Source organism: Telmatherina bonti (assembly GCF_933228915.1).
Source record: "Telmatherina bonti genome assembly, chromosome: 21".
NCBI classification, from domain to species: domain Eukaryota; kingdom Metazoa; phylum Chordata; class Actinopteri; order Atheriniformes; family Telmatherinidae; genus Telmatherina; species Telmatherina bonti.
In genome coordinates, this window is record NC_136630.1 from 12,412,855 (window position 1) to 12,439,376 (window position 26,522).

General features: G+C 39.4%; 2 protein-coding genes across 3 annotated transcripts in view; both read left to right on the forward strand.

Moving 5' to 3' along the window:
* hpdl (4-hydroxyphenylpyruvate dioxygenase-like) overlaps nucleotides 1-1,974 on the forward strand; it is a 4,305-nt gene extending 2,331 nt beyond the window's left edge. The window contains exons 4-5 of the mRNA XM_079260286.1: nucleotides 1,003-1,130; nucleotides 1,552-1,974. Coding sequence (XP_079116412.1) covers nucleotides 1,003-1,130; nucleotides 1,552-1,753 — 330 coding nt within the window. The 3' untranslated portion in view covers nucleotides 1,754-1,974. The remainder of the gene's footprint in view (nucleotides 1-1,002; nucleotides 1,131-1,551) is intronic.
* A 3,089-nt stretch (nucleotides 1,975-5,063) lies between these two features.
* Nucleotides 5,064-24,725, forward strand: fam53b (family with sequence similarity 53 member B). Of its 2 annotated transcripts, none has more exons than XM_079260819.1 (5): nucleotides 5,064-5,108; nucleotides 12,389-12,633; nucleotides 13,372-13,426; nucleotides 16,140-16,897; nucleotides 23,691-24,725. In XM_079260819.1, exons 2-5 carry the CDS (start codon nucleotides 12,556-12,558, stop codon nucleotides 24,033-24,035), a joined length of 1,236 nt encoding a protein of 411 aa, XP_079116945.1. In that variant the 5' UTR covers nucleotides 5,064-5,108; nucleotides 12,389-12,555; the 3' UTR covers nucleotides 24,036-24,725. The 2 variants fall into 2 exon arrangements, with proteins under 2 accessions (XP_079116945.1, XP_079116944.1); XM_079260818.1 differs by having other exon boundaries at nucleotides 5,089-5,232.
* The last annotated feature ends 1,797 nt before the right edge of the window (nucleotides 24,726-26,522 follow it).

Consider the following 26,522-nt stretch of genomic DNA (forward strand, 5'->3'; position numbering starts at 1 on the left):
AGTCTGAGACTGCATACTTTAACCAAAGCTGAAATGAAAAATATGAAGCCCACAACCAGAATATATCTATTTCTCAAATTTGATTTAACCTTATTAATTTATTTATTAGTCTTATTTTTCAGTGCTATAGGTTTTTATGTCTTCTTAAGCTGCACACTGCTGAGCTAGGTCATGTCCTACTTCTGGTAAAATGCAGATGCATGCCTTACTTTTGTGAAAGTCCAGCTAACAAAAAACTAAAACACACATATAACCTTATTGACTAATCTTACACACAAATGAACTATCCATTAATGATGTTCTCCAGTGACAGATAGTTATAGTCACCCTAAAACTGTTTAGCAACAGATGCAGCTTCCAAACTTTCATTGTAGCTTCTTAAACTGCTGGTAGTTTTTGCCATATCACAAAAGTCTGTTACGTTAGCTTTGTCCAAAGGTTTTCACTGGGGTTTAGATACTGTTCTTTGCTGGCCAGCTTTTCCTGTTAATGATTCTTTAGGGCTGAATGCTACTTTTTGTGACCCTCTTGCAAGAGCAAGCATGCATGGAGTCTTATTTCATGGAACTTGCACTTCTCCAGATTGCTCCAGCCTGAAACATTAAATGCATCTTTCATTTTATTTTTTTCCACTATTGGGATCAGTTCTTTGCAGACTTTTGTAAAAAAAAAAACAAACTGAAAATAACTAGTCACATTTTATGCAGAAAATTTGTTTTTGATGGTTAGGGTAACTTGAATGCAAAAGTTTTTGGATTTCTTAAATATTCTTAGTAATGTACCTTATCAATTCAGCAACAGAATGCAACCAGCAATTGGTGACTATGTTTAATTTAGTTTTGTTTGATTAGAATATACCAACCAGGCAACTTTTTTGATTTATTCATGGAGAATATTTCAGTTCAGTGCTTGCTATTTAGCGGTGCCAGTGATTTTGACTAGGACCAAATTTGTAAACCAACATGTCAGTAATTGTTTTGCACTTCCTTTGTGCTGTGGCAGGTGGGAAAGCAGCAGGAAATAGAGGAAGCAGGACACAACCCCCAGATGCTGGCACAGCATGGCATTCTCCTGGATACAGACCTGCACCAGGATCCATTATCTCTGAGAGCATCCAGCAACAACAGAAGGTGAGAGGAAATTGCTAATCAATAATCTTCCACCTCTCTAATGCTTGCCTCTCCTTCAGCAGTTTTCAGTTTAAAGATGCCCTCTTTGTCCACTTTTCTACTAGTTATTCTAAATCCAGTTTTAATAAGTACAAAGAAATAGCTTATACTGGTTTAAGTAGCAACCTGTAAACTAAAATAAAGACGCTGCAGTGAGCATCTCATTGTCTGAATTTTTTCTGAAGCTTAATTTTTTTTTTTACAGTTTGCCATTGCAAAAGGTGGAAAACCCAACCTGAAGATATTTTTGCTTTGTTGGAAGAATTGTATGAAACTCTATGTGCTGTTGGCGATGAAATCTCTGGGGAAATATATGGGAGAAGGTTGGGTCATTATGAAAGACTAACTGTGTGTCCTCCTGTCCTTGCTGTGATGTTCTCAGATACCTTCTCCAGGTGTTCACCAAGCCCATATTTGCAGAAGACACCTTCTTCCTGGAGCTGATAGAGCGAAGAGGGGCGACGGGTTTTGGTGAGGGCAACATCAGGGCACTGTGGAGATCAGTGCAGGCGTATATGGAGAATGAGAGGGGGGATTCTCAACAAGATGGATCCACAAAATCCATGCAAACTGCTCAGTACTAGTCACTCCTTTTCTTTAAGTTTTATTTATTTCAGATGCTTTTTTTATGGCACTTATTTCTGTGACGATCATTGACCATGATTGGCATTATATAAAGGAATTTAACACAGCAGATGCTGCATAGAATACTTGAAACTTTACAAGAAAAATATCCTTGTTAGTTATAAAGAATGTCTTTGTTCTCCTCGTCTCAAAGCAACCCAAATGACTTCAGAGCAACTGTTCCACAATAAATCTGTTACCCAAAACAGACCATGAGGACCAATTACTGTCTTCAAATCACATGCTCCATGCCTGTTCCTGTGTGTGTGAATAAAACTCAAATCTCAGGTTCCTTTAGGTAAACATCACAAGTGAGATCCTTCATTTTACTGCTTGTATGTCTAAAGGCGACCAGTAAAGTTTCTTGAGATGATAATCAGATTGTGAGGAAGGCAGAGCTTCCTACCACATGTGAGCTTTTTCACGGCTGCAGGGTTGGATCAGTCAATGGGAAAAGGGAGAAGAAACATTATATTTACATTAGTTACCAAAAAATGTTTGGAATAAACTTCATTTATTAGGCGGAAGATAAATCATTACTAATGTTGGACACATATTTCATACTTTACTTAATTTGGAAACTTACAAATGCCTTTTGACTGGCTTTTTGATGTTTTTGGTGTGGTTTTAATTCATGTTGAACTGTATTTGGTTATGTTGGCTGTCTCGCTGAACATTTGTCAGCTAAAATGACAGAATCAAGATACATTCTTAATGATTTACCTGAATTCCTTTTTTAAATTAACAGCGTGCCAATTTCCAGGCTACGATTTTAAAACCCTTTGATTTAATATATCAAAGATTAAACTTTGTTTTGCATTTAAGAAGGAAATATTTCATTGCTTACATGACTGTAGTTAGTTATAAATAACAGAATACTGACCACTTAACACAGAACCCTTATCTGCTCTAACAGTGTTGAGTAGTTTTAAATCCCTAGCTATTAGTTTACTTGATCATGTTATCTTTATAAACACTGACACTGTCAGCTCAGAGGCCCCATTTTTTCCAGATAACTCATCCATGCAGTCACCGGGAGCCATTGCTGGACGAACAGCTGCTGCTCTTTTCAGATGCTGAGGTCTTAGTAATGTGCACGCATTGGCAACGACTTGGTTTTAGAGCCTCTCAGAGGGGATCTTCAAACCCACAGAGATGTGCCAGTTCAATTAACTTGGCTATAAACATTATAGGCAAGGATTAGTGGGTTAGATGAGAGGCAATGAAATTTAGATGGGAGTTTCATGAAGGCCATATGCTCTTTTTATGTGCTTACTGTAGTTGCAGTTTCCCACTGAGTAACAGCAAAGGACAATTTCATCAAGCACCGAAAGGGTGGTTGTTAAACTTGTGTACTTCTGCATTTAGACAAATGGTGTCAGTGTTCTTCCTTTAGAGTCCCTCACTCAGCCAAAGAGAATTTTTAACCTGTTGAATATGTATTGAGAATTTGTCAGACACACTGACAAACAGATTTAAATGGCACAGACACATTTGTTTTAAACTGTCTTGTTGAATAATCTTCAGACCTAAATTTGTGCAGGTGAACATTTTGATCACATTTGTTTAGAAATATGACCAAGAAAACACTGCTGTAGCCGATGTAACAGGAAGTGTTGTTAGTGATAGAGAGGATTAAGCGTTCATTAAAGTCGAGAAGAGATGGCTTCTGTAACAGGAGTCCTCCAGCCATCTGTCTACAGCCAGTGCACCACAGATGGCACTCAGCATTCTGCAAGGGCTCTCTGGAAGATCACTTCCTATTTACTGTCAACCATACAAAAGCTACAGTTTCACAAAGTAAAAGAAAGATGACAAAAAAAAATCAAGAGCTATATTCCTTGTGCATGTGTAATCTATTATACTATTGGGGTTTTTTTTTTTTGTGTCTTCTTGTGAAATGATTGTTGGATACTGCCCCCTGTGGATTTTACAGTCACAACACACATTGCCAAACTTGTTGAGCTGCAGAACTCCCACCCCCTGTTACAGTGCAAGCTGCTTTGATCCTCAAGAGTCATCTGTGACTTTCCAGGGGGGGAATAAACAGAAAATGCAATGTTTGATGTGTAAAGTATTACGTGTCTTTTTTTTTTTTTTTTTTTTTTTTTTTTAACCATTTTTTATTACCCAGACACACACATTGTAGCCTACATAGTCTAGGAGACAAATCCTGGGTGCCTTGAAACAAAAAAGACAGACAGTTTAAAATAGAAGAGGACAGTCTGACACTGAAGCAGATTAGAAGCACACAGCAGATGTTACTCCTTGATTAACAATAGTGTCTGCCAGGGGTGAGCTTCAAGCTCCCCACCCTTGTGAGGCCCAGTGTGGCAACTTCTGTCCACACAAAATATATTAACTGTGTATGATGTTATCCTATGGGATTCATACAATATAGTCAAGTTACTTTCTGGTTTAATAAGCCAAGAATGGTTGTGTAAGCTCTCATATAGGCTCACAATGTAAACATACAGAAAGCTAAACACACACAGTCATTACTGTATACAGTGGACGTACTAAAAGAATATCCATACTTTAATCTTAGGATGGTTAAGGAGTGCAAATTATTTAATCAAGACAGAGACAGAAGACCTGTCTTTGGATGACAAAGTGGTAAGAAAGTCACACAGTTTTGGATAAACAAATAAATTATATTAATATTGTGGATTAGTCAGCAGATGCATATCATCACAGTATTTTTGTGTATTTATGAACTAATCCTATGTGGTGAAATAATACTATACTGGATGCTGATGTGAATCATGAGACAGACTTTAGTTCCTGGTTAAACATTTTTTGTAATTTATTTAGAAGTAGCCTGAGACAGACACAAGCTTATGTCATTAATGAATGATTATGTATAAATGAAACTAATATATTTTACACAGTGGGTCTGAAAGGCAAACACATCTAATATATTTTCATATATCATTTATTACTTTGTATTATGAAAGTGACTTCTCTATATCATCAGCTCAAAACTGTGATTACTTTTCATTACTTCAGGGTGGATTACACCACTAAGTTGCAAGTGCGGGGGTGACATGTTTTGTGAAAACCTTTTAAAATATACACATTTCCCTTCTTTTCACTTCAATTCTCAGCTGAAGGTCAATTGTATTTGTAATACATGAAGATATGCAGACAATTGCGGTCAAAAGATCGATATTTAGGTGTAAAATACTCACTGAGCTCCCCTCTTCCCTGTCAAAAGTGGTACTGCTCGTCAATGTTGTCACAGGCTCATTAGCGTGTAGTCTTGTTGGACAGTAGTACACTGGGGCAATGTTGTAGTCTGGAAGAGTGGTTGAAGTGAGTAGCACGTCTTTCTTCCTGTCTTGTTTTCTTTTCAGCTATAACAATACTCAGCATGGTCAACCTAAACTAACCAGCTACCCGGTGTTGTTGTTGATCCCAGGCGCTCACCGTGATACCCGTAAGTTGTGCTTTTTAGTCAAATAAGTTTCTGTTTTAGCTAACTTGACTGTAGCATCTGTTGTTGTTACTTATGGAAGAGTGAGGGCAGATGTTCAGGTTGGCTTTATAAGCACTTAAAAGATCATTTAATGATGACAGAGTCGCTTGGAAGTGGTCGGTGACTATTCTTCTCAGCACAGCTCTATTTAGTTAGCTTGAGCAAGTTTTGCCCATGTGAACTGTCTCTCTTTTGTTTTGTCTGGCTTAATACACATAAGAGTGCCTCTTGAACTAAATTTTGTCAGCCCCTTCATTTTAATTTTGCTGCCTGTTTTTCTGTCATCAGCTTTATTAAAAGGCATTATGTGAGCAAATGTTGAAGTGAAGTTATTCACAACACATTTTTTTCCAGTTATGATCGTGTGCCTGACTTCTTAGGCTTACAACGACGGTATATTAAATTAGAGTGATCAGCTAAGTGTTGAATTAAATGCACTTCATTTGAATTGGCAGTCTGTAAAGGGCTGGCACTCTGATCTCAGGCTGGTTTCCTCCCATGTAAGGCATGCATCTTAGGATCTGAAGTGGTAGATAAGTAAGCTCTTTTAATAAGTTTCAAAGGCTAAATTATTTGTGGCAGTGTCAGGTTTTAAAAAGTTGTTACAGTTTGGGCCATTGCATTTGAATGTTATTTAGTCTTTTTATTTTGTTTGTTTGTTTTTGTTTTGTCCTGCCAACTTTTCCTCAGGCATAAAAACAGAACTCATGTACACCCATCCATCCTTCTGTTCATTCATTATCTATACACACTTACTAAAATTCATGTCGCGGGGTGCTGGACCCCATCCCAGTTGCTATCAGCCAAGACGCAGGGTACACCCTGGACAAGGCTCTTAGCTCACTGACACAGCAGATAAGCAGTTTAAATTCTCACTGGGATCATTAACACAATAAATTACCTGATTTCCTCTAAATGTCCGCAGTCCATGATTACATCTCTGAAAATTCAGTTCGTGGTTTGAACAGATATCTGGCCAAATTTTGAGGTTTGCTGTTAAATAGCAGACATATCAGTTTACGTTTGCTGCATGTAGATTTAATATTTTATAATTAGCAGTGCATGCCCCCTCCATCAAGTTCAAAATCCTGTTTGCTCTGTGGTCTGCATGTGTAACATACTGCAAGCTCTCGTCACACTAGTTCTTTGCCAAACTCATTTCCCTTTCATGAGGGATTTTGAAAAAGGGGTTTAAGGGACTGTTTGTGCTGGTTACTTGGACAAGCTCAGTTTTCAGGGCCTTTTCTTCTGAAACAGAGAGCCATCCACCTGGAAGGCTGGAGGGCTCATATGAAAAACTGTCGAACTCTTTTTGCTCAAGTACAGAAAAATCTCTCTGTTGTCATTTGTGGATATTTAGACAAAACCTTGAGAAGTTATGGATGGTGAGATTGTTCACTTACCTGGAAAAAAACATAAACCCACTTATATTTTTGTTTAGTCTAGGTAATAACCTGTGAAAAAAAGGATTTGTTTCTATACAGTTCTTACATTATGTTTCTTGTTTTTATTTTTAGTTATTTGTTTTTGATAAGACAAAACTGGAGCCATATCCACTAGATCACACTTGTTCTTATTTGGTCCATTTGCATGCAGTGGTATTCTTCTGAGCCTGTTGTGTCTTCAGCCTTGTGTAATTAAGAGACTTTGTTAGATTTAGCATTCAAGTGGACAACATTTCTCTCCAACTTGGACAGGTTTGCTGAAAGCTTTGATTAGAGAGCTCAACAAAGCTCTTGTTCTAGAAAAATGTATACAGTGCAAGTGATTATGTATGAGATAATTAAACAGCAGGCCTGCTTTAAAACGTAGGCCTCCCTGGCTGCCATGCATAGCCATGCTGAGCCTTTGTGTTTATGGTAAGTGGGCAGCTGCATGCCTGGGAGACCTTGGCTGTACCCCAGGCCCTCAACTGAGCCTGATAACTACTATTGAAGCCTTCCAGCCATGCTCATTTCTGACTATTCACTCGCAGCTTAAAACATAGAGCGAGCCTCCTGCTTGACTTAGTCTAATTTCTGTGAACTTATGGACAGCTGTGGGCGAGCCAGCACCCTGCAAAGAGTTTCATAAATTTCTTTTCAGTCAGCCTCGACAGTACTTAGTACCACCTGCTCTTTGTGGGACCTAAGTAATGGCACCACCAACAAAGGAAGTTTTAGGTTTCAAAAACCTGGAATTTTCCCTATGAAGAGCTGCAAAAAAATGGCAGTCCTGGCTGGTCAGTTTAGATATTTAGTCTATGACATGTTAGGGAAGCTTTCCCACCTTTATAACTTATAAATAAATAAATAAAAGCACAGCTTAAATGTGAATGAAGACATGCAACCTGCTTGCAATGCAGCAGCAACAGCTTGTGGTAACAAGAATTTTAGGGATGTGCATATTTTCTCCAAGTCTTTCCTCAGAATAGGACAGCTGAGCTTTTATCCAGCATTCCTCTCACAAGTGGTGCAGTGATGAAGAGCAGCACAAATTCTGCGATGGCCTGATCAGAAAAGTCTTAGTTTTCATGTCTGACCATCTCAGGTGCTTAGCAGATGCTCCTGTTATTGAGACGACCACAATTCTGGTATTGTTCAGAACAGGACACTGGGCCGACGGCCATTCTTTCAGGAAGCTCAAAGGTGGGTGGAAATTCAGATTAACATCTCAGATATTTTTATTTAAAGCTTTGTTGTAGTTTGTCTAGATGACATCTTTTCAATGGGAAGCATTAAGTAGTGTAATGAGGAAAAGTATACTTAATGTGTCTTATTTAGCCTATAAGGTAAAGTAATCATATCAAATAGTGTTGTTTCCACCAGCTGTCCAAGTGCTATAAAACGGATTAGTATTTGGTCTAGTTGTCATTCAGACACAAAGCTGCCAGATCCTTATATAATAATGGCCTAACTCATGGGATTACAGTCTGAGCAATGTATGGAAAAGCTACTCAGTCTGGGAAACTGCTCTTGGGGCAGTAATGGCATATTCAATGTCGACTGTAATCGCTGAGTTGGTAGTTTGTTCTCCTTCTGGGTTTGACTACAGTTTATGAGTTAGAGAGAAGTGTGACTCAGAGAATGTGTGTGGGAGCATGTAACGTAAATACAGTCGGGTCTGTGCAGGTTTTCAAGAGCTGAGTTGACATTAAAGCAAGCTCTCGCTGTAACTTGACCCAGTAGATTTTGTGGTTTCCTCACTTGTCCTATCTCATACATGTTGCATGATCGCTCAATGTTTATGACAACCAAAAAGTGGCGATGCTTGTTTTGAAAGGCTTTCGGTGACCACAAAGGAAGTGTGGAGTCTCATCAGCTTATCCAAGACAGCTATGCAGTTGTCTTTTTAGAAGGACTGCTAGCACTGCAGACGTTGGCGCAGTCAATCAGCGGCCTGGTTTGTGTGTGATGGAAAGCCACGTCTGAGGGGAAATGTCCTGCAATGTTCTTCCCCTTTCTCAAAGATTAGACTTCTCAGTTGTCATGGTGACTGCTGCCTTAACTCAGATAAAGTGCTATCAGGCCGCAGAAGTGTATAGACTCCCACTGATTCCAGATAATGACAGCATCATTATGGAGGTGATCGGGTTTTGACATCAGAAGGGGAGTGGCAGCCCATGGGCAGAAATTTTAGCTCATAACTTGTTTGGTAGATTATTGCTGCATCTTTGAACACAGCAGGGCAGGTGAGTGGGTTGGGTGTATCATGCTTTCACATTTTCTTTTCAAGGTTTGTGTGTTACCAGCAGTCCTCACCGTAATTTATTTTTCCTTAATTTTTTTTTTTATTACTCACAAACTGACGTAAGCTTGAAAGGTTTTTCGATGCTGTTGGGCTAGGTTTGGCTCTTACGATTGCGTGTTCAACTTGTCATTTAGCTGAGGAATGTTTATAATTATGTTATAAACCTCGCCCATTTAAAGTGCTCCGTTCAGATTTATGGGATAAAAAGCCAGTGCATGAGAAGGATGATTGAATTGTTGCAATTTTCTCCAACTAAATATGAGTGGTGTTTACAGTTTGAGAATGAAGAATGCTAGACAACGGTCTTTTCCTCTTTAGGGAAAGGAAGTATAATTTAGTAGCCTCTTTGTTGGAACAAACTATACTGCAAGGAGATCTTTTTTTCTTCTGTCACTAACCATCTGTATTAATCTCTTGAGGCCATTAAGGATAATAAACAAATAGCAGTTTTTTTTTTCCCTACCTCTGGCATTTCCATAGTTATATTACAGATCGCTCACTATAATCTGGGTCTACCTAATCCAGCCTCAAGCCCTCTTTTTAAGTTCACACAAGCCCCAAGTTTAAACTGCAGACGTCCCTCGAATAATGTTGTCTTTGAAGAACTCGATCAAAAACACCCTTGTGTTTAGGTTGTTTTCTTGATGTGATAAGTGCTAGTAATGGAAATCATATGCTAAATGCAAACACCACCTCCAGCATGTCTACTCCTGCAGGGTCTTGTGATGCCCACCCCACCTCTCACACTCACCCTCCACCCCACTACCGCAACCTCTGATGTGGCCTCTTTTGTTTCCAGTGGCGTCTCATCTTCTGCACAGAGCACCCTTTTGTTGCACGGTCTCTTACTGCTTCCCTTCTCCTCTGCAGTTGTTGTGTAATTAAAGCAGACACCCTCCGACATTGCAGGCAATCATACGACCATCTTATGCCCGCTTTGCTCCATTCCCTTACCTGACTTGGCCTCAAGTGTAACTGATCTAGTGGTAGTAGAAGTCTTTGTGACAATTATGCAGCTCTACATCTGTGGCCAATCAGCAGTTTTACTGTAATGGTGGTACATCATTAATGTGAAGAGGGTTGTTTTGATAACCACAAGGTCAGCTATTCCCAGCCAGCCCCCGAGGAGTCAATTACACAACTCTGACTTTGCTCTATTACTCCATGCACTCCATAGTGGAACACTTTTGAGGAAACTCGCGCTCCATTCCACATGAGCAGACAATGATAAAGTATAGAGTAAGTTCCACTTTTAGTGGCATGCTGGAAGAAGATATGGAAGTGAAAACGCTGTCATTTTAAGTTATAGACCTGCATATGACAGCACAGATGACACCTTGTCAATCTAAGTGAGTGCTCGTAACCTTTCTTCACTCAACAAAATAGCAAAAAGGCACATTTCAAACTATTCCCTCCCTCAGATTTCTGTTGTCTTGCAGGTTTGTAGATGTTGAACAAGATGTTCTTGTCTGAGCTTCGAAACAGATTCTGTGTGTCCATGTTTGTGTTAGCTTGGGTTTTTCAGTATTAAATATTCATTTGTTTGCATGAAAGACAACTCTGAAAAGTTGGGAGCTTCCTTAGAGAGGAAGGCCACAGTAATCGGCTTGGATTCACAGGAGTTGCAGCCAATTCTATTTGCACAAAGTCTTAAAAAAAAACTAAACAAAAACTGCCAGCACTGTGAGTTTAAGCAAACAGCTTATGCCCAAGTAAAGCTTTGAGTTTCAGAATGTTTGTTAGCCAGCAAGTAGAAAATTGCCAGACAGTTGGGTGGTCCAAACTGGAAAATCTCTAGTCTGCCATGTCTTTTTTTGAAGAGTCATTCATTCTCCTCGGAGGGGTAAATCTGGACATAATGTAATTGCCAATGTCGGAGAGATTTCCTTGTTTTTGCTGAAAACATTTGTCCTGCAATCAGTTCATTGTCCACTAATAGCTGCAGATGCTGCTACTTTTTGGATAGGTCTGCTTTTTTCTCAGATACACCTGCTAGACGCAGATAGAGTACATTGGTATAATATACACATTCTCTGGACAGAATTAGAAAGTACCATAGAATATAAAACATTTATTTTAGTTACAACATAAAAACAGTCTCACTCGACTGCATTTTATAACATGGGGCTAGGTATTTCAGCTGAATAATTAACTGATTTTAGAAGTTCTAAGCAGATTTCTGATTAATTGGACATTTTAAGCATTATAACAGTCTAGCACAGTGCATACAGATCATATGAAAAATTTACCAAATCAGAAATGCATCTACAACAGTGGTCTCAAAAGCCTTTATTAGGTCTGCAGTCTGAGTTCCCAGATACTCCAAGACTTTCTGTAAAAAAAAAAAAAAAAAAAAAAGTCCTTCTGCTGATGAATATCAAATCTTATTCTTTCCAGAGAAATACAGACTGATATTAAAGACTTCCACCACTATAATGAAAGGGTTTATCTCATACGCATTTGGTCTGAACAGCTTTTTTGCCCAACATAAACAAAAGATGTACAGTGTTCTTATGTGATCTTAATTACTGTGTCTCTTTAATTTAGAATCAAAGCTTCACATTATAGAAAAAGTAAATGTTAAAGGAAACAGTGTGTACCAATTACAGACATCTAAAGGCTAAGTTGGAGATAGAAACCATTTCAAGTTGTCACACTCTTATCTAGCATTGAATTGTGACTTCATCAATCGGTTACACTGTCATGGGAAAAGGAAAAAAAACAATTCCAGCTTTCTGAAGAGCTCTGCATTAGAAATATGTATATAGGAAAAACAAAAATACCATTATTTGATCATGTTCTGTTCTCGCATGTCCGATAACTTTGTGTTTTCATGTTTTGCAAAGGCTTATTTATACACTACTTTCTTTTCTTACCTTAAGAAACAAGTATGATCCTCTATATTATCATAAATAAACACATTATTTCTGTATGGTTCTGGTACTTCTGCAGGATTTTAAGGCTGTTGTCTTATGTAAAAGGACTCAATGCACAAATCTATGTTTCAGTCTAAGACACAATGCAAGCATTTGTTAAGCAAAGCGGTTACATTTCTTATTGTTACCCACCATGACTTTAAAAGATTGATTTGGGATTTGTGAAATGGCAAATGCTGTATTACCTAAATGTTATTGTTGGCATGCCAACACTAGCCCTCAGCTCAAGGTGTTGCAGTGTTTAAATACCATTGCTAATGTGTCTGTAAGACTTTTTGAGTCATTAGGGTGTAGGACACTGTTGATTGTTGGGTTTGCCTCTGCAATTATTGATGCATTTCAGAGCCTCCACTTGGGGAAATGTTCTCCCTTGTCATCTGCTTATATGGTCGACAGAATGTCAGATATGTACTGAATTCTAATCCTGTGTTCATCTTTGTGTGTCTGCTCAGAACTGGGCCGAAGAGTGAAGCACATTCCTGGAGGAGCTGGGGGAGTCTTGTCTTAAGCTTATGAGAAACCAGCCTGCTCACAAGCCTGCTCACACCATGCCTGTTAAAATGGCCTTGAACTTAATTTGCCATTTTTGGAACGGCTTGGGACACGAAGGTGTGTTGCCATGGTGATCATTTACAAGAAAACACTGGAAAAGAAGGGTGCCGACGATGTAGCATCCAAACGTACGGATTTGGGCCCGGTAAGAAGCTCTGTTCTACTTGTTTAAGCTTGCTTGTGGAACCCTGCCAAGAAGCTTCACCTAAGCTTGTTTTAGGAGACGGCTGCTGCTGTACTGTATTTGCTAATGACATATTGATCCATGTCAGATGTCTTCACAATTTTTTTCCCTATCCAGCCAACTTGAATAGAACTCAATTTTACTTTTAGCTCGAGTGAATGAGCATGGTCGAAAAAACTCTGAGGATGTGATGTCAGTAGAGCAATGTGGATGTTTCTGGAACTATTTAAGTTGAAATTCCTGATCATGACATTATAATAGCCAGCAACAAACATAGAAGTTTCAATTCTCCATTTTATTGCTCTTTACTTGCTCCGAAATTACAGTAGATTATTTTTTTTTTTTTTTTAGTTTCATTATGCTGACCAACTGAGTCATTTCCTAGTCTGCCTCCATGTAGTAGTAACGGTTTTCCTGTCAGCGCAGAGTGAGAGAATTCCCCCGCTAATGTGGACAGAGTTTGCCCTCTCAGTCCCGTGAAATGAAATCATTGCACTCGGAGCCTTACGGTCAGTCAGTTGTAGCATGGGAACTCTGTGTAGATCAGTGGCATTACGATCAGTTATGCTCCAAGACTACCTTTCTTTTAGTTTTTTATTTTCATTGATAAATTAACAGTTATTACTAGAATTTCCTATTAATTTTATTTCAGTGGCTTTTTGTTGAGCTTATTGTAAAACTTTTTCTGTATAACCCCAGTTCCAGACGCAGACCATGAGCCAAGGAGCGGCACTTTTTACTTGTGGACTTATGGGTAAGCATTTGCTGTATGGTGTAATCAATATTATCAAAAATTTGTGGATGAAACCTTTCCCAGTTCCTACAGTGTGTTTTATATCCCATCCCAAATGACATAAAAAATTAAATTGTATCCTCAGAACAAGCTTAAAGAGGCTTGAACGTGTCAGGTTTTGCTGCTGAATTGAAAGCAGTCATTGTAGATGTTACTGGCAGATTGGCGTGAAGTGGGTTTTGCTGCATATGCTGGAAAGCTACATAGACTTATCTGAAACATGTTTGACAGGTGGTTTTGCCTTCATAAATGTACTCAAGTGTCTGCATGTTCGCAGTTTATCATTTGCAGGGATCTCATAGCACTCCTACTCACCTAAAGGCCATGGACACGTTGCCTCCATATTACTAATCTGATTATGATTACCAAGGCCCATGTTTTTAACTTTCCCTTGCAGTAAAAACACCTTTTAGCGATTTCTCTATTATAAGATTAAATATACCATTGACTTGCAGCTACTTGGCACTGTGAGGGTATGACACAGGCTAAGCCAGGGAACACAGCAGTTACCCGCAGGCCTTTTGTTCTTTGTTCTGCTTGTGTATTATAGATGGCATTTTGGGGATTTTTATCTCCAGAGAAGAATAGACCTTCTGCATAGCAGGAGTGGGTAGTTGCCTCGATTTTTAGCAACTGACTCAGAGTTGAGTGGCCAGTTCAGTTGGCTAATCTACTCAGACTAAAGGATTTCTGGTGCCTTCCCTATTTGGAAGCTATGATACTGATGCAGAGTCGATGACGGATGGCAGACAGCAGAACAACATCTGGTTGGATGCCAATTCTTAACAATAAACTGATAAGTAATGAAGGGTGCACTCCATAAGCCAAAACATGTACTTTGTAATATTATGGTGAATATAGCGGTAATTACATAACTTGTAAAATACCTAATTATATGGTGCTAATCTCTGATGGATCAGTGAGGGCTGCACTGGTTTGGAGAGAATGCACAGAAGGTGCACGTCTAAGTGGAACGTAGCCTCATTGATACACCTGGGCTTGCCCTTTTTCTCGTCAAATTGTTGTTGTAATGCTTTTTTAAAATGTCGCCATTGCAGTAATAGTAAACATTCCAGATATTTTGAACCCCTGGTGACAATATTTTTTTAGGATAATTATTGGCATTTGCTGCAGGATAAAGAGTAAGTTGGACGTTGAGCTCTGTCTCACGGCCAGCTGTACACGTTGAACTGTGTGAATTTGATTACATGATGAAATATTATAAGCCAAAATCACATAATTCTAACAAAAATCAAATAAACACAACAATAAATATACAAATAAAATAAATGTTGCTCTTAAGTTTAATGTTTTTGTCTTTAACAGATCAAAATTAAGTGTAAAATAAATAAATACAGTTGAAATTTTTAAAACACTGAAGAACATTGCATTAAGTAGACTAGAGCATTTTTTGTTCCATGCACCCAAAATATTTATATATTTAATTCCCTTTTGAAGAGAATTAAAGTATATATTTAACTTTAAATAGCCATTTTCCATAACTATCTGAATTCCGTTTTAGACTGGAACTTCTTTATCCAGCACATAAACAGATTGTTTTATAAATTTTATACTGCTCTCTGGCATTTTTTTTCAGTTTATAAGCTACAGAAAACCCTTTAAAACCAGAGGCAGCTGCAGTTCAGCAGTGCCATTATCGTAATGTCTCGTATATCAATCCAAAGCGGTGTTTGTCAGCTTTCAGAATCCAGTGGAATTACATCAGTAGGATAAACAGTTGAGGATTTACCGTATGTTAAATAATGTATATTATTTTTTATGCTGCAGCAACTTTTAAAGGGTTAAATTCTGTTGTCAACGTGTAAAATGGTAAAAAACTTTCTAGCAAAACATGACACTGTAAAATTAGCACTTAACCCACAACAGACCACAGAGGGGGGAAAAGAAAACACTAGCTTGCTGTTACCAGTGGCGGCCATGCGATCTCCAATTAGCATCTTCAGTTACAGTTGCTTTATTACTTTCAATCTTCATTTCAACCATGAATCGCGTACCTGAACCAGAGTCACACTTTTTTTCTGGCTGGCTCCACATTTTCCTTTGCTATGTAGCTTTTCTGTATTTATTCCATCATTTCTTGCTGTTACCAAGCAAACAAGCGGGCAGTATCGGAAGTAGGCTATAAAGACCGGAAGTGATGTGTTAGACAAAATGTTTTTATTTTTAATCTTCTCTTGTTAAAGTGTTGATAATGAGAATTTTTATCGGTAATTTTTTGTCAACTATTAAATCGGATATTTCGATTAAGAGGATAAAGTGTATTTTTAGTGCCAATTATCCACAAAGCATTGAGTGTTGTCAGTTGCCAGACTGGAGCGCTGTCATGGATTTGGTCAATGTTGATGTCGCCAAACTCCCATGGCCGTCGAAGCTTCTACTAAAAACTTTTTTCTTTGTTTCCAGTTGCAGAACTTTGAGCCAAAAAGGATTCTCGTATGGGTTATTGTCCCTCTGTGGGGGGTTTGCTCATTAAGTTGGTGTGATGCATATTTATTTTGTTGGGAATCCTTTGTGAGAATTTGACCCTGTGGAGTAAAAAAAAAATTACACAAAATTAAACAGTTGGTTTCAGAATTTGATGGATTCGTAGATCTTTCAGGGTTTAACTGTTAGTGTAGTATCTTTGCAAATGAATCTTGTCTTTCTGTTGCAGAAACAAGCCGATGGCGTGAGGTGGGACATAGCTGTGCCATGCAGCAGAGGCCAGTTGGGACCAGCCTGGAGAATCTGTGGTACACCGAGGTACACAGAAGTTCTGCCAACTGGGACTGGGATGTTGGCTCCACTTCAAGCACGATCACCAAATTGTTGCAGGACCTCAGCCTGACTGAGACGGCATCCTCTCACTCCACCGCTCCGCCCAGCAAGCGCCAGTGTCGATCCCTGTCTTGCTCAGACGAGTTTGGCGGGTGCCGCTCCACCTGGCGCCCTCAGAGCTCTCGCGTGTGGACCGCCGTGGAGAAGAGGCGGTGCCACAGCGGAGGCAGCGTCCAGCGGAGCGCCATTGGCAGTGTGCAGCTTGGCTTTCCGGCCATGCAGCGCAGCTCTAGCTTCAGCCTGCCTGCCCGCTCCAACGCCTTGGAGCCACCTAGCATCACCCAGCGACCACAGTGGCCTTCCGCCTTCACCGGCTTTGCACCCTCTTCCTCCATGACCCCGCCCTCCGAGCCTTCAGCCCAGCCCTTCTACCTCTCTCATGAACAAATTTGCCTTCCCGAGCCTCGAGCGCACTCCCCACCCAGCTCTCCTGACTCGACTCCAGAGCTGGAGCGCCGTGGTGGACAGGGTGGTCTCGCCCGGAGTCGCTCGCAGCCGTGCGTCCTGAATGACAAAAAGATTGGGGTGAAGCGCAGGAGACCAGCTGACACGCATAAACAGAGGCCTTCACTGGATCTGGCAAAGATGACCCAGGTCAGTGTTTTAATGTCACTGTTATCTACAAAACTGATCAAAGTATCAAATATTTCAGTCATGTTTTTTAAAAAAACAAACTTTTTTGTTTTTGCCATTTAAAAGCATTTTAATATAGTATATAGTAGGGCTGTAGTTGTAGTTGGGTGCCGATTCAATTTAAATTGCGATTCTCACAATTCTTCCATATTGCTAATTTTTGTAGATTAAAAACCAAAAAATTTTTTTGCTTGTCATTTTTCTTCATTTCAATTGGGAAAAACAACACAATAGCCAGACCATCATTCTGCTGCTATAATGCCCAAGATGACAAGTTAAAAGATCAATAAAAACCAAAAAATGACAAAAATTTTGTAAAAAATTCACGTGTATATATATATATATATATATATATTTTTTTTTTTTTTTTTTTAACAAAAAATCGATTTTAAAATTGTGAAGCAAAAGAATCCCGATTTTCGATTTTTCGATTCAATTATCCCACCCCTAGTGTATAGAGTTATGCACAAGTCTTTATTAGGGGTGGGAAAATCAAATTGAAAAATCAAAATTCAGGATTTTTTGCTTCACAATTTTAAAATTGATTTTTTTTTTTTTTTTTTTTGTTAAAAAAAAACCTTTTTATTTTTTTCCCAAATAAATAATAATAATCCATTTTGAAATTTTTGTCACTTTTATTGATCTTTTTACTTGTCTTCTTGGGCATTATAGCAGCAGAATGATTTGACTACTGTGTTGTTTTTTCCTAACTGAAATCAAGAAAAATGACGAGCAAAAAAAAAAGTTTTATACTTTCTTTTTTTTCTTTCTTTTTTTTTTTTTTTGATCTACAAAAGTCAGCAATATCTAAGAATTGTGAGAATTGCAATTTAAATCGAATCGGCACCCAAAAAAAAGATCGGAATTGAAATGAATCGGGACAAAAGCATATCGTCACAGCCCCGGTCTTTATGTTTATGGCAGGCTTTTTCCAGCAAGTTTATACTTACTGTACAACTTTTTTAGCATGTACAACACAGTGGAAAGGTTTCTAATCCATCCATTACAGCAAGTTGTAGTAAATCTCCTCCCTGCTACGGCAGACGAGTGGGGGCATTGAGAGCCCCATTTCAGCAGGTTAACCTTTAGTAAAACCTTTGATCCTCTTTCACAAGTGTTCTTATCTCACTGCTGAGGCCATGCACATATTACTTCCCTTTCAGAGTCATCATTTTAACTTTGACTGTAAAAAAAATAAATAAATACAGGACTCATTTACAAGCGGAAGATAATCTGAATAGAAAGAACTGGCTCATCTCGCTCACTGCTTCAGTGAGTTATTGGTATGAGTGGTCAGCTTTGATAAAGCTTATATTGCAAGTATTATTGACGAAGCACAATTACTTAGTGTTCTTTTGATTTTGTTTCATGTAAAATATAATGTAAGAAATGCAGTGAGGTGAAAATGGAACTCAAATAAAAATCTAATTCTTATAAATCCACTTTAAATACACACTGCAGAACTTTTTCAGTGTTCTCATTGAGGCGGTCCCTATCGGCGGCTAAGCCTGCATCCATCTTGCATCCCACTAGTGCTGTGAGTTCTCACCAGTCAGTAAAATATGTCTTTGTGGGCTTTTTTTGCTGAATCAGCCACTGTTTGTGTTCAAAATGGCCAGCGTGTGACACAGTGCATGAAACCAAACTCTGCTGCAACATCACGCTTTGTTTGGATGGAAAAAGTTCTATATTGTGATTTCTCAGCCTCAGGACGCTGCTGCGTAGCAACGGCTCCAGAAATGTTCATAATCGATGTCACTGTGTCAGTCGAACAAGTCGGGGACGCAGAGTTTTAAAGTCAGAAAGTTACGCAATACTTTTGTAAGTTATAGTCAAGTTATAGAAGTTTAAAATGTAATAATTCCTTTCAAATAGTACTTCAAATGGCAGTAAATATGTTTTCATCGAGGGTCCTTGGCATCAAGAAGTTTGAGAACCCCTTACTCTAAATAATTACTGTCTAGGAAATGGCCATTACAGCTGGAGGCTCTGCTAGCTTCATCAGTCTCTAACATTTACTCGTCACAGTCTGTTGTTGAGGCAGTTTTTACCTTTCATGTTGTTGAAACAAACACTTCCAGTAAAGGTCACACCATTGTGTCCATTCTCCCTCAGCACACCTCAGAGGGTTTCTGCCGGCATTGTCATTAAAAGTTGTTGTTCGTGCAAGCTTACTCAGGGCCACATTCCATTATAAGGGTGTGTATGCTCACAGGGAGAGAGCGAAGGGAGTTAAACGATTGCAGATCTTCAGAAGATGACCAGTTGTTTGTGTAATTTAAAGAATCTGTAGTGGACCAGGTTTTCAGCAAATCGGTTTTTATCTCCACATCCTGGCTTGTCTCTTTGCTCCACACACATGCCCTGCCTGGATCATAAACTCAGAACTGGACTTGGCCCCTCTGAGAAAGTCATTCAGAGTTCAGCAGTGTCTTAACAACAGCACCGCTGTGACAGGACAAGCAGACACCACGCAAGCTTCAAAAAGAGTGGAGGTCAGCGTGGAGAGAAAACAGCCTTAGGCAGTGCAGCCAACTATATTTTCAGTGTCAGGGTTTTGGGTTCATTAGCAGTGGATCTTTCCTGCTGTTGGTGTTTTCCTCTATGTTTTTCTGTTAGGAAGAGAGGAGGTCAGCGTAGCTAAAAAAATAAAACTTGTATTTATTCATTTTTTAAAAATATGGATCTTTTTAAAACGATTTTTTTTTAAAAATCCAAAATCTCTTCATTGTTATTCTGCAATGTTGGTAAAAACAAGCTAGTTGGAGACATTATGGTTAAATAGTAGGGCTGTGACGATATGCTGTTGTCCCGATTCGATTCTGATTTTTTTGGGTGCCGATTCGATTTCAATTGCGATTCTCAAAATTCTTCAATATTAATGACTTTTGTACATTAAAAACTTTTTTTTAAAAATAAACTTCTTTTTGCTAGTAATTTTTATTGATTTCAGTTAGAAAAAAACAACACAGTAGCCAGACCATCATTCTGCTGCTATAATGCCCAAGAAGACAAGTTAAAAGATCAATAAAACCAATAAAAATGACAAAAATTTGAGTGGATTAATTTTATTTAATTGGAAAAAAAAAAAAAAAGATAGATATATATTTTTTTTAAACAAAAAAAAAACAAACATCGATTTTAAAATTGTGAAACAAAAAATCCAGATTTTCGATTTTTCGATTCGATTTTCCCTCCCCTACTAAATAGTGGCTGAATTAAATGAAAAAAATCTTGTAATAATAGGGGTAAGCCCGCATCCCACTTGCTGATGCTTCATGAACGCCACCTTTTCAGGATACAAAGTCACCTTACAGTGCTGAGCGTGGCCTAAAAGTGTCCTCTCACCCACGCAGCAGTGGTGTAATTTACACGGAGAAGTTGCCATCCTCTGCATGACTCACTGTACTGCTGTGAATGTCAGGAAGTAGAGCAGTTGTAGCAGAGGTTATAGATCGTCACAAAGAAGGGAAGAGATGGGTGGGTGGGGTTCATGTCGGCTAAAGCATTATCGATTTCTGTAAATTCAGCTCAGTGGGTGGATCACTGCCACAACTGGGCCTTGTGAGCTATTGATCAGATTTTATGGATGGAGAGTCAAGGTCAGTATGTACGAGGAGTCCAGCGTGGTCGCGGGAATGGCAAGAAGCACCATTGTTATGTTGTGTTAGACACGCTGTCAAGGGTTTTCTCAGCCCGTAATTCTTGCACCGTAAAGCAACTCCTCGCCTGCGAGTTTAGAGCTGAACTGTTTATTTTACTGTAGTCCAGACTACTTATGCCCTTATCAGTTTGGTCCTTTGGTTGGGGCCAGAAGTCTGACTGCAGAGACTGAAGTACAAATGCTGAGGGCAGCAATGTGACACTTGTCTGGTGCTGACAAATGTCCTTGCTTGACCAGAGCCAAGAAAAACAGCAGGGCTCCCTTTGATCTGCAGTTACTCGATGCAAAGACTTTTCTCGCTGCTGTTTGAGACTTGGATCATAACTTTGTAGTTTCACCTTCATTCAACCCCAACAATGACCACTTTGGCCTCTGAAGTTACAGTTTTATATGATGATAAATCTCTAAAGATCTAAAGGAGCTAAAATTTTGAGTGAAATACCAAAAAAAATCTGAAGATTTGAAGTCTCAGACGTACTTCAGGCTAAATTCCTAGTTTTGCAGCGTTTTTTGAGATCATGTGATGTTTTTTTTGTTTTTTGTTGTTTTTTTGCTTTTTTCCAAACTCTCCAAGCATTTCTCAAGCCATTATAACCTAAATTGTTTATTTAAAACATTATTTGTTTAAATAAAACATCTCTTAATACTTTGGCAATTTCTGAAAACCCTGAGAGAATAGTCATGTTTCTCTAAAGTCATCAGTTCTAAACCTTTGAAGAAGATGGACACTGACTGTCATTGCAAATAGTCTTTGTTCCATGTTTGGCAGTGTCTTTTAGAAAATGCTTATCAATTATGTCTCTTAAATGTATATAAGATTTGCTTCAGAGCTCTTAGATCCTATTTCAAATGCTCAAAACTGTAAATTAAGTTAAAAAAAAAAAAAAAAAAATCAAAATGCCAAATTTTATGGATATGCACTATCCTTACCTCACCTGGTTGCAGCTGCTCACCTTGGGCACATTCATGTGTCAGTGTCTTCTCCTTGGGGGCTACAGATAATTAGCCTTCAGACAAACATATTGATGATTAACTATTATTTACTGTAATAAATCCATCCAACAGAAATGCTAAGCATGTCCTGTAAAACAAAGATTCCCCAGAACCTCGTAATTAGAAACTGATCACAAGTGTCCAAAAGCACTTGTGACCTGGAGTTCTTCTTTTCTAACAATTCTAGAAAAATAAACGCTTCATTCTGTTGGCTAGTAGCAACCCCAGTTCTTAAACTTGGCTGTGAGCTGCGTCCCCAACAGTCCAATGGCTGTTAAGTATTACATAAGCACACAAATGACGGGAGGCTTCACAGAGGCCCTATTCTCTCTGTGGCGGTGAAGCATGAGGCAGCTGTCCTGACTTCTCCACATTAGCCATACAGATTGGATAAGCCCAGTCGTAAAGCTCCTCATTCCAGCTCGCACAGCTGTCACAGGACTTGCCTAGATCTGCATTGGCATATGTGTATTTGCCCAAAAGAAGTTTCTGGTTTTCCCAGATGTATGTGTGCATTGTGCAGGGCCAGGAGAAGGCCAGCAGTGTCAAAAGGCCAACATGAGTGATGGACACCCGCTGGGTATCTGGCCACTTGCTGCCTGGGTTCCTGTCGGACCTCAGATCACAGCATTGTGGTCTCACTATATCTCCAGTGTGAAATACAGGCTAAATTTATGCACTTGAAATCTTGTTACATGTTTATATTATTGTGGTTGCGCCCAGTGTCCAGCGCTGACCTCACTCACTCACCCACTTACTGTATGAACACAGAAGCAGGATTGTTTTCATCCCATGGCTGTGTGATCGTGGTCCTGTTTGTGTCCTAATTGGAACTTGGGTCACAGTCTAAGTTGAAGAAAACATTTTTGATTTCTTCGCTAAATATGCTGTCACCACGGATACGCTAATCTTAAAGCCCCAATGTGTGAGAATTACTCCCATCCAGTGATGCACTAATGTAAACAACAGAGTAGAGATCGCAGGCGCCCTGCTGTTTAAGCATATTAGTACTACAGAAGCTTCTTGCACAAGTTGAAGTGTCCCGTCAGAGGATGAGGTACAGAACGACACATAATTCTGTTTTGTTATCGGTGCAGATAAGTCACAAGCATGCCCTCCATGTATTTGGTACTAAGCTACTGCTAACTGCTAATGTCATTGTTATGTGACTAGCGGGAGGAAATCATCCCCCACCCTCCTTGACAAATCAGCTGAAATAAATTATTAAAACGAGAAAAAAATACAGCTGAAAAGACACTGTGACCTGCTGGTACGACTTCTGTGAAGAGTAAAAGCAACTGAAAACTGTTGAAACAGAGATTTTCCACTGTAGGCTAACAAATGAGCCGTTTCTGCCGTTTTATACAGTCAATTATTCGACTCAAATGGAAAACCCTTTCGCCTACCCTATTCAATGAAGGCGATGCATAGGGGTGGGAAAATCTAATCGAAAAATTGAAAATAAACAATCAAGATTTTTTTTGCTTCATAATTTTAAAATCGATTTTTTTTTTTTTTTTTTTTGTTGAAAAATCTTTTTTTTTTTTTTTTTCAAATAAAAATAATGATCAAATTTTTGTCATTTTTATTGTTTTTATTGATCGTTTTACTTGTCTTCTTGGGCATTATAGCATCTGAATGATGGTCTGGCTTATTGTGTTTTTTTCCTCATTGAAATCAAGAAAAATGATGATCAAAAAATAAGTTTTAGACATTTATTTTGTTTTTAATCTACAAAAATAAGCCATATTGAAGAATTGTGAGAATCGTAATTTAAATCAAATCAGCACCCAAAAAATCTGAATCGGGACAAAAGCATATTGTCACAGCCCTAGCGAAGCAACATGGCAGGCTTCTGTTGGGTGCAGCACCACCTATTTATTTATAAAAAATAAAAATCATTTTAAGCTACGAGACTGCTTTCATTTGGATGCGATTGCGATTAGACTTAAGTGAAATACATATTTATGAGAATATACATGATTTTTGCTCATAAAAAGCCAAATTAGTGACACTCTGTACTTTTACCCTTTGACATAGTTTCCTGGGGTTCATGGATTTTCTACTTCTAAACAAACTAATCTGGTCTCTTTGCAGAAACTTCGGAATTTCCACAGCCTTAGCTGCCCTGGATTCACAGGCGAAGACGTATGCGAGTCGAGCCGGACCCTCACCGCTCTCAGGTGCACTTCTCGCTGCGATTCCGACGACTCGTCTGCAAACGAGCACAGCTTAGAGGACGTTCAGCCCAAAGACAGCGAGATCACCAGGATCCAGCCGTCTGTGACCGCAGAGGAGGCAGACTGGAATTCCACGGACGCAACTCCAGGAACCACCAACGGAAAGGACAATGAGCCTCTGTGGGCGGGGCTGTGTAGCACGAGCAAGGATGTGTATCAGCTGGGAGGCGAACTTGACATCGAGCAAATTGAGAGAAACTGATCTGAGGTGCGATCCTCCCATGAAAGCTCGTTCCGGAGGATGGAAGTTCAGCAGATGGTACAATCAGTCTTAAGGATGAAGCAAGTGAAGCGCTAATGCAGCGAGTGTTCCAGCGCTTGTCTTTTTTTTTTTTTCCTTTCTAGGAGAGACTAAACAGGAGCTTTGTGTATAAGGACTGTGTCTCAGGAGAAAAAGTAAGTCAGGGAGGACAGGTTTGAGTGGAAATGCAACTTAAAACTATTTAAAAAAAAAAAAAAAAGGTATATTAAAGTCGGCTAAGAGCTTGGGGTCTCTTAACATTTCTCTTTGACCCTGATTTGCCTAATTGTGCTTTTTGGAGAGAATTTGCTGCAGGTTTGTATAAATTCTCTACAGTAGAAAGAGTGTCCTTTAATCTGACGTTTTTCACTAGCACATAGGTACATGATGGAGAGAAGTTGACACCCCTACAAGACATGCTGTTAGTAAATTCCTTTTTACTTACTGAGAAACAAGCTACGTGAACACAACACCTATAAAGTATAGCGAAAAAGCTTAACATTTCCCTCAGTTCTTCAGGCTTAACTCTGACATTTATGCTCCTGAATGTCTGAAAGAAACTATTGAGATGCTACTAGGGTTAATGTTCTTTGTTTTTATGATTTATAACTACAGAGTTATGTAAAGATGAGCATAATTTCTATACAAATAAACACAGTTTTAAATGTGTCATTTGTAATAGCATTATTTTAAGTGTCCTCACTTGTAAAATGTGGGATTTTGGCTCTGATCTGTGAGCTTTTGCACATTCTGATTTTAAATGCACCTTATTGCTTATTACTTTACATAAAAGTGAGAGTGAATAAATTAAGGGTATTTGGTGTGAGATTCTATCTGAACACAGATACTCTCAACACAACAGGTAGTTTTACTATCTAGGCTTTTACATGAGCTCATTCACAACAGGTTTGTTTCAATGCAGGACTTTCCTTTAAGCTATTGAGACTTTTATTTAGAGGGAATTATTTCACGATTAATAACAGAGCACATGCAGCAACAGCAAGATCATTGTTGGCGATGTCTTTAATGCAACAATGCAGACTGACCCAGTTAAGTTGCAGAAGAAGACAATCGCAGCAGCAGCAGCAGCGGTAGTAGTGGTACTACTGATGGGCCTGTGTTTGTGTGCTGAAGCGGGGAGTGAGTAAGGGGAGGACGCCGGGCAGGGGTGGGAAGTCCGATCCTTTTTTTCTTTTTGATGGCGGGTGGAGTGGTGGAGCAGAACGACGGTTCACCCCAGAGATCTCCCTCCCTCTCCGCTTTGGGAAACAAAAGGGGCTTTTTCCTCTGAGGAGCACAGTGACGTGGGAGGCGGCTGTGAATGTGGGCCATGTGTCAGGGCTGCTGCTGCCGCTCCGTTTGTCTGCTTCCCCTCCCAGCTTTGGTGCCTGTGCAGACCTCCAGAGTCCAGAGTTTATACTGTTGTCAACCCCACCCCCCCTCCATGTCTCCTTGATTGTCTACTCTGTGCAGATCACACGCCCCTCCTGTATGTTTGCACTCACAATGATGCTTGACATTCTTTGAAAGTGTAAGAGGTGCTGTCAAGAGAACAAAGTCACCCCACTAAACACTGGCTGGGTAATTTGAAAATTGCTTGTCCTGCTATTCTACAGGCTCAAAAACCCACACAAAGCATATCTGTGGGGACTTCAGTTGCCTGCAAGGCGAGTGCATACTCTTGAAACGGATTATTATGTTATTGCATGAGAATCTTTTACGCTCGCTGTCCTCCACACGCTGCTTAATATCTCTGCATGCACGGAGTCACGAAGGAAACGGCTAAACGCGGCCCTTGTTGAACGTGGTGTGCAAGCAGACTGACACACCGAGGGCCCCCCCCCCCCGGCCTTTAATCAGTGGAGTGACAGAAGTGAAAGGAGGCTGTGTTCAGAGAGAAGATAGGCGTACAACAGGAGGGGTGCGCCATGCGAGTGTTCTGCACCGCACTCGTCCGCAACCCCCACCAGCACTGACGCAACAGGGTGGTGGTCACTTTTGAACTGTCACTGAAGGTTAAGCACGGTCCGCCGTAACAATGACCCACACTGTAGGCCTATTACATGCTTCAGCTTGTGGGCGACAGATGTCCTGCACTTTTCTAACAGGTGTATTTGAGGCTTTACTAGAATGTTAATAAATTTGTAGCATTAAAAGAATCTTTTTTTTTTTTTTTTTTTTTGTCAAGTTTTGAAAATCCTTTCAGCATTTAACAGCACAGTGAGATGCATAAAGTACACAGAAGCTTCCTTGATGACAACTGAGCTCAAACCAAGAGTCACCACTTTAATAAAATAATTGAATGATCTAAGGTGCGAACTACATTGCCTTCCTTTCATTTTTGTGAAAAACAGTCACACACCCACACAGAAAGGAGCCCCAGCAGACACGATTGTTGTAAAATTGAGGTCAGCTGTAAGCCTTCAGACCTTTTGAATACCAAGACAG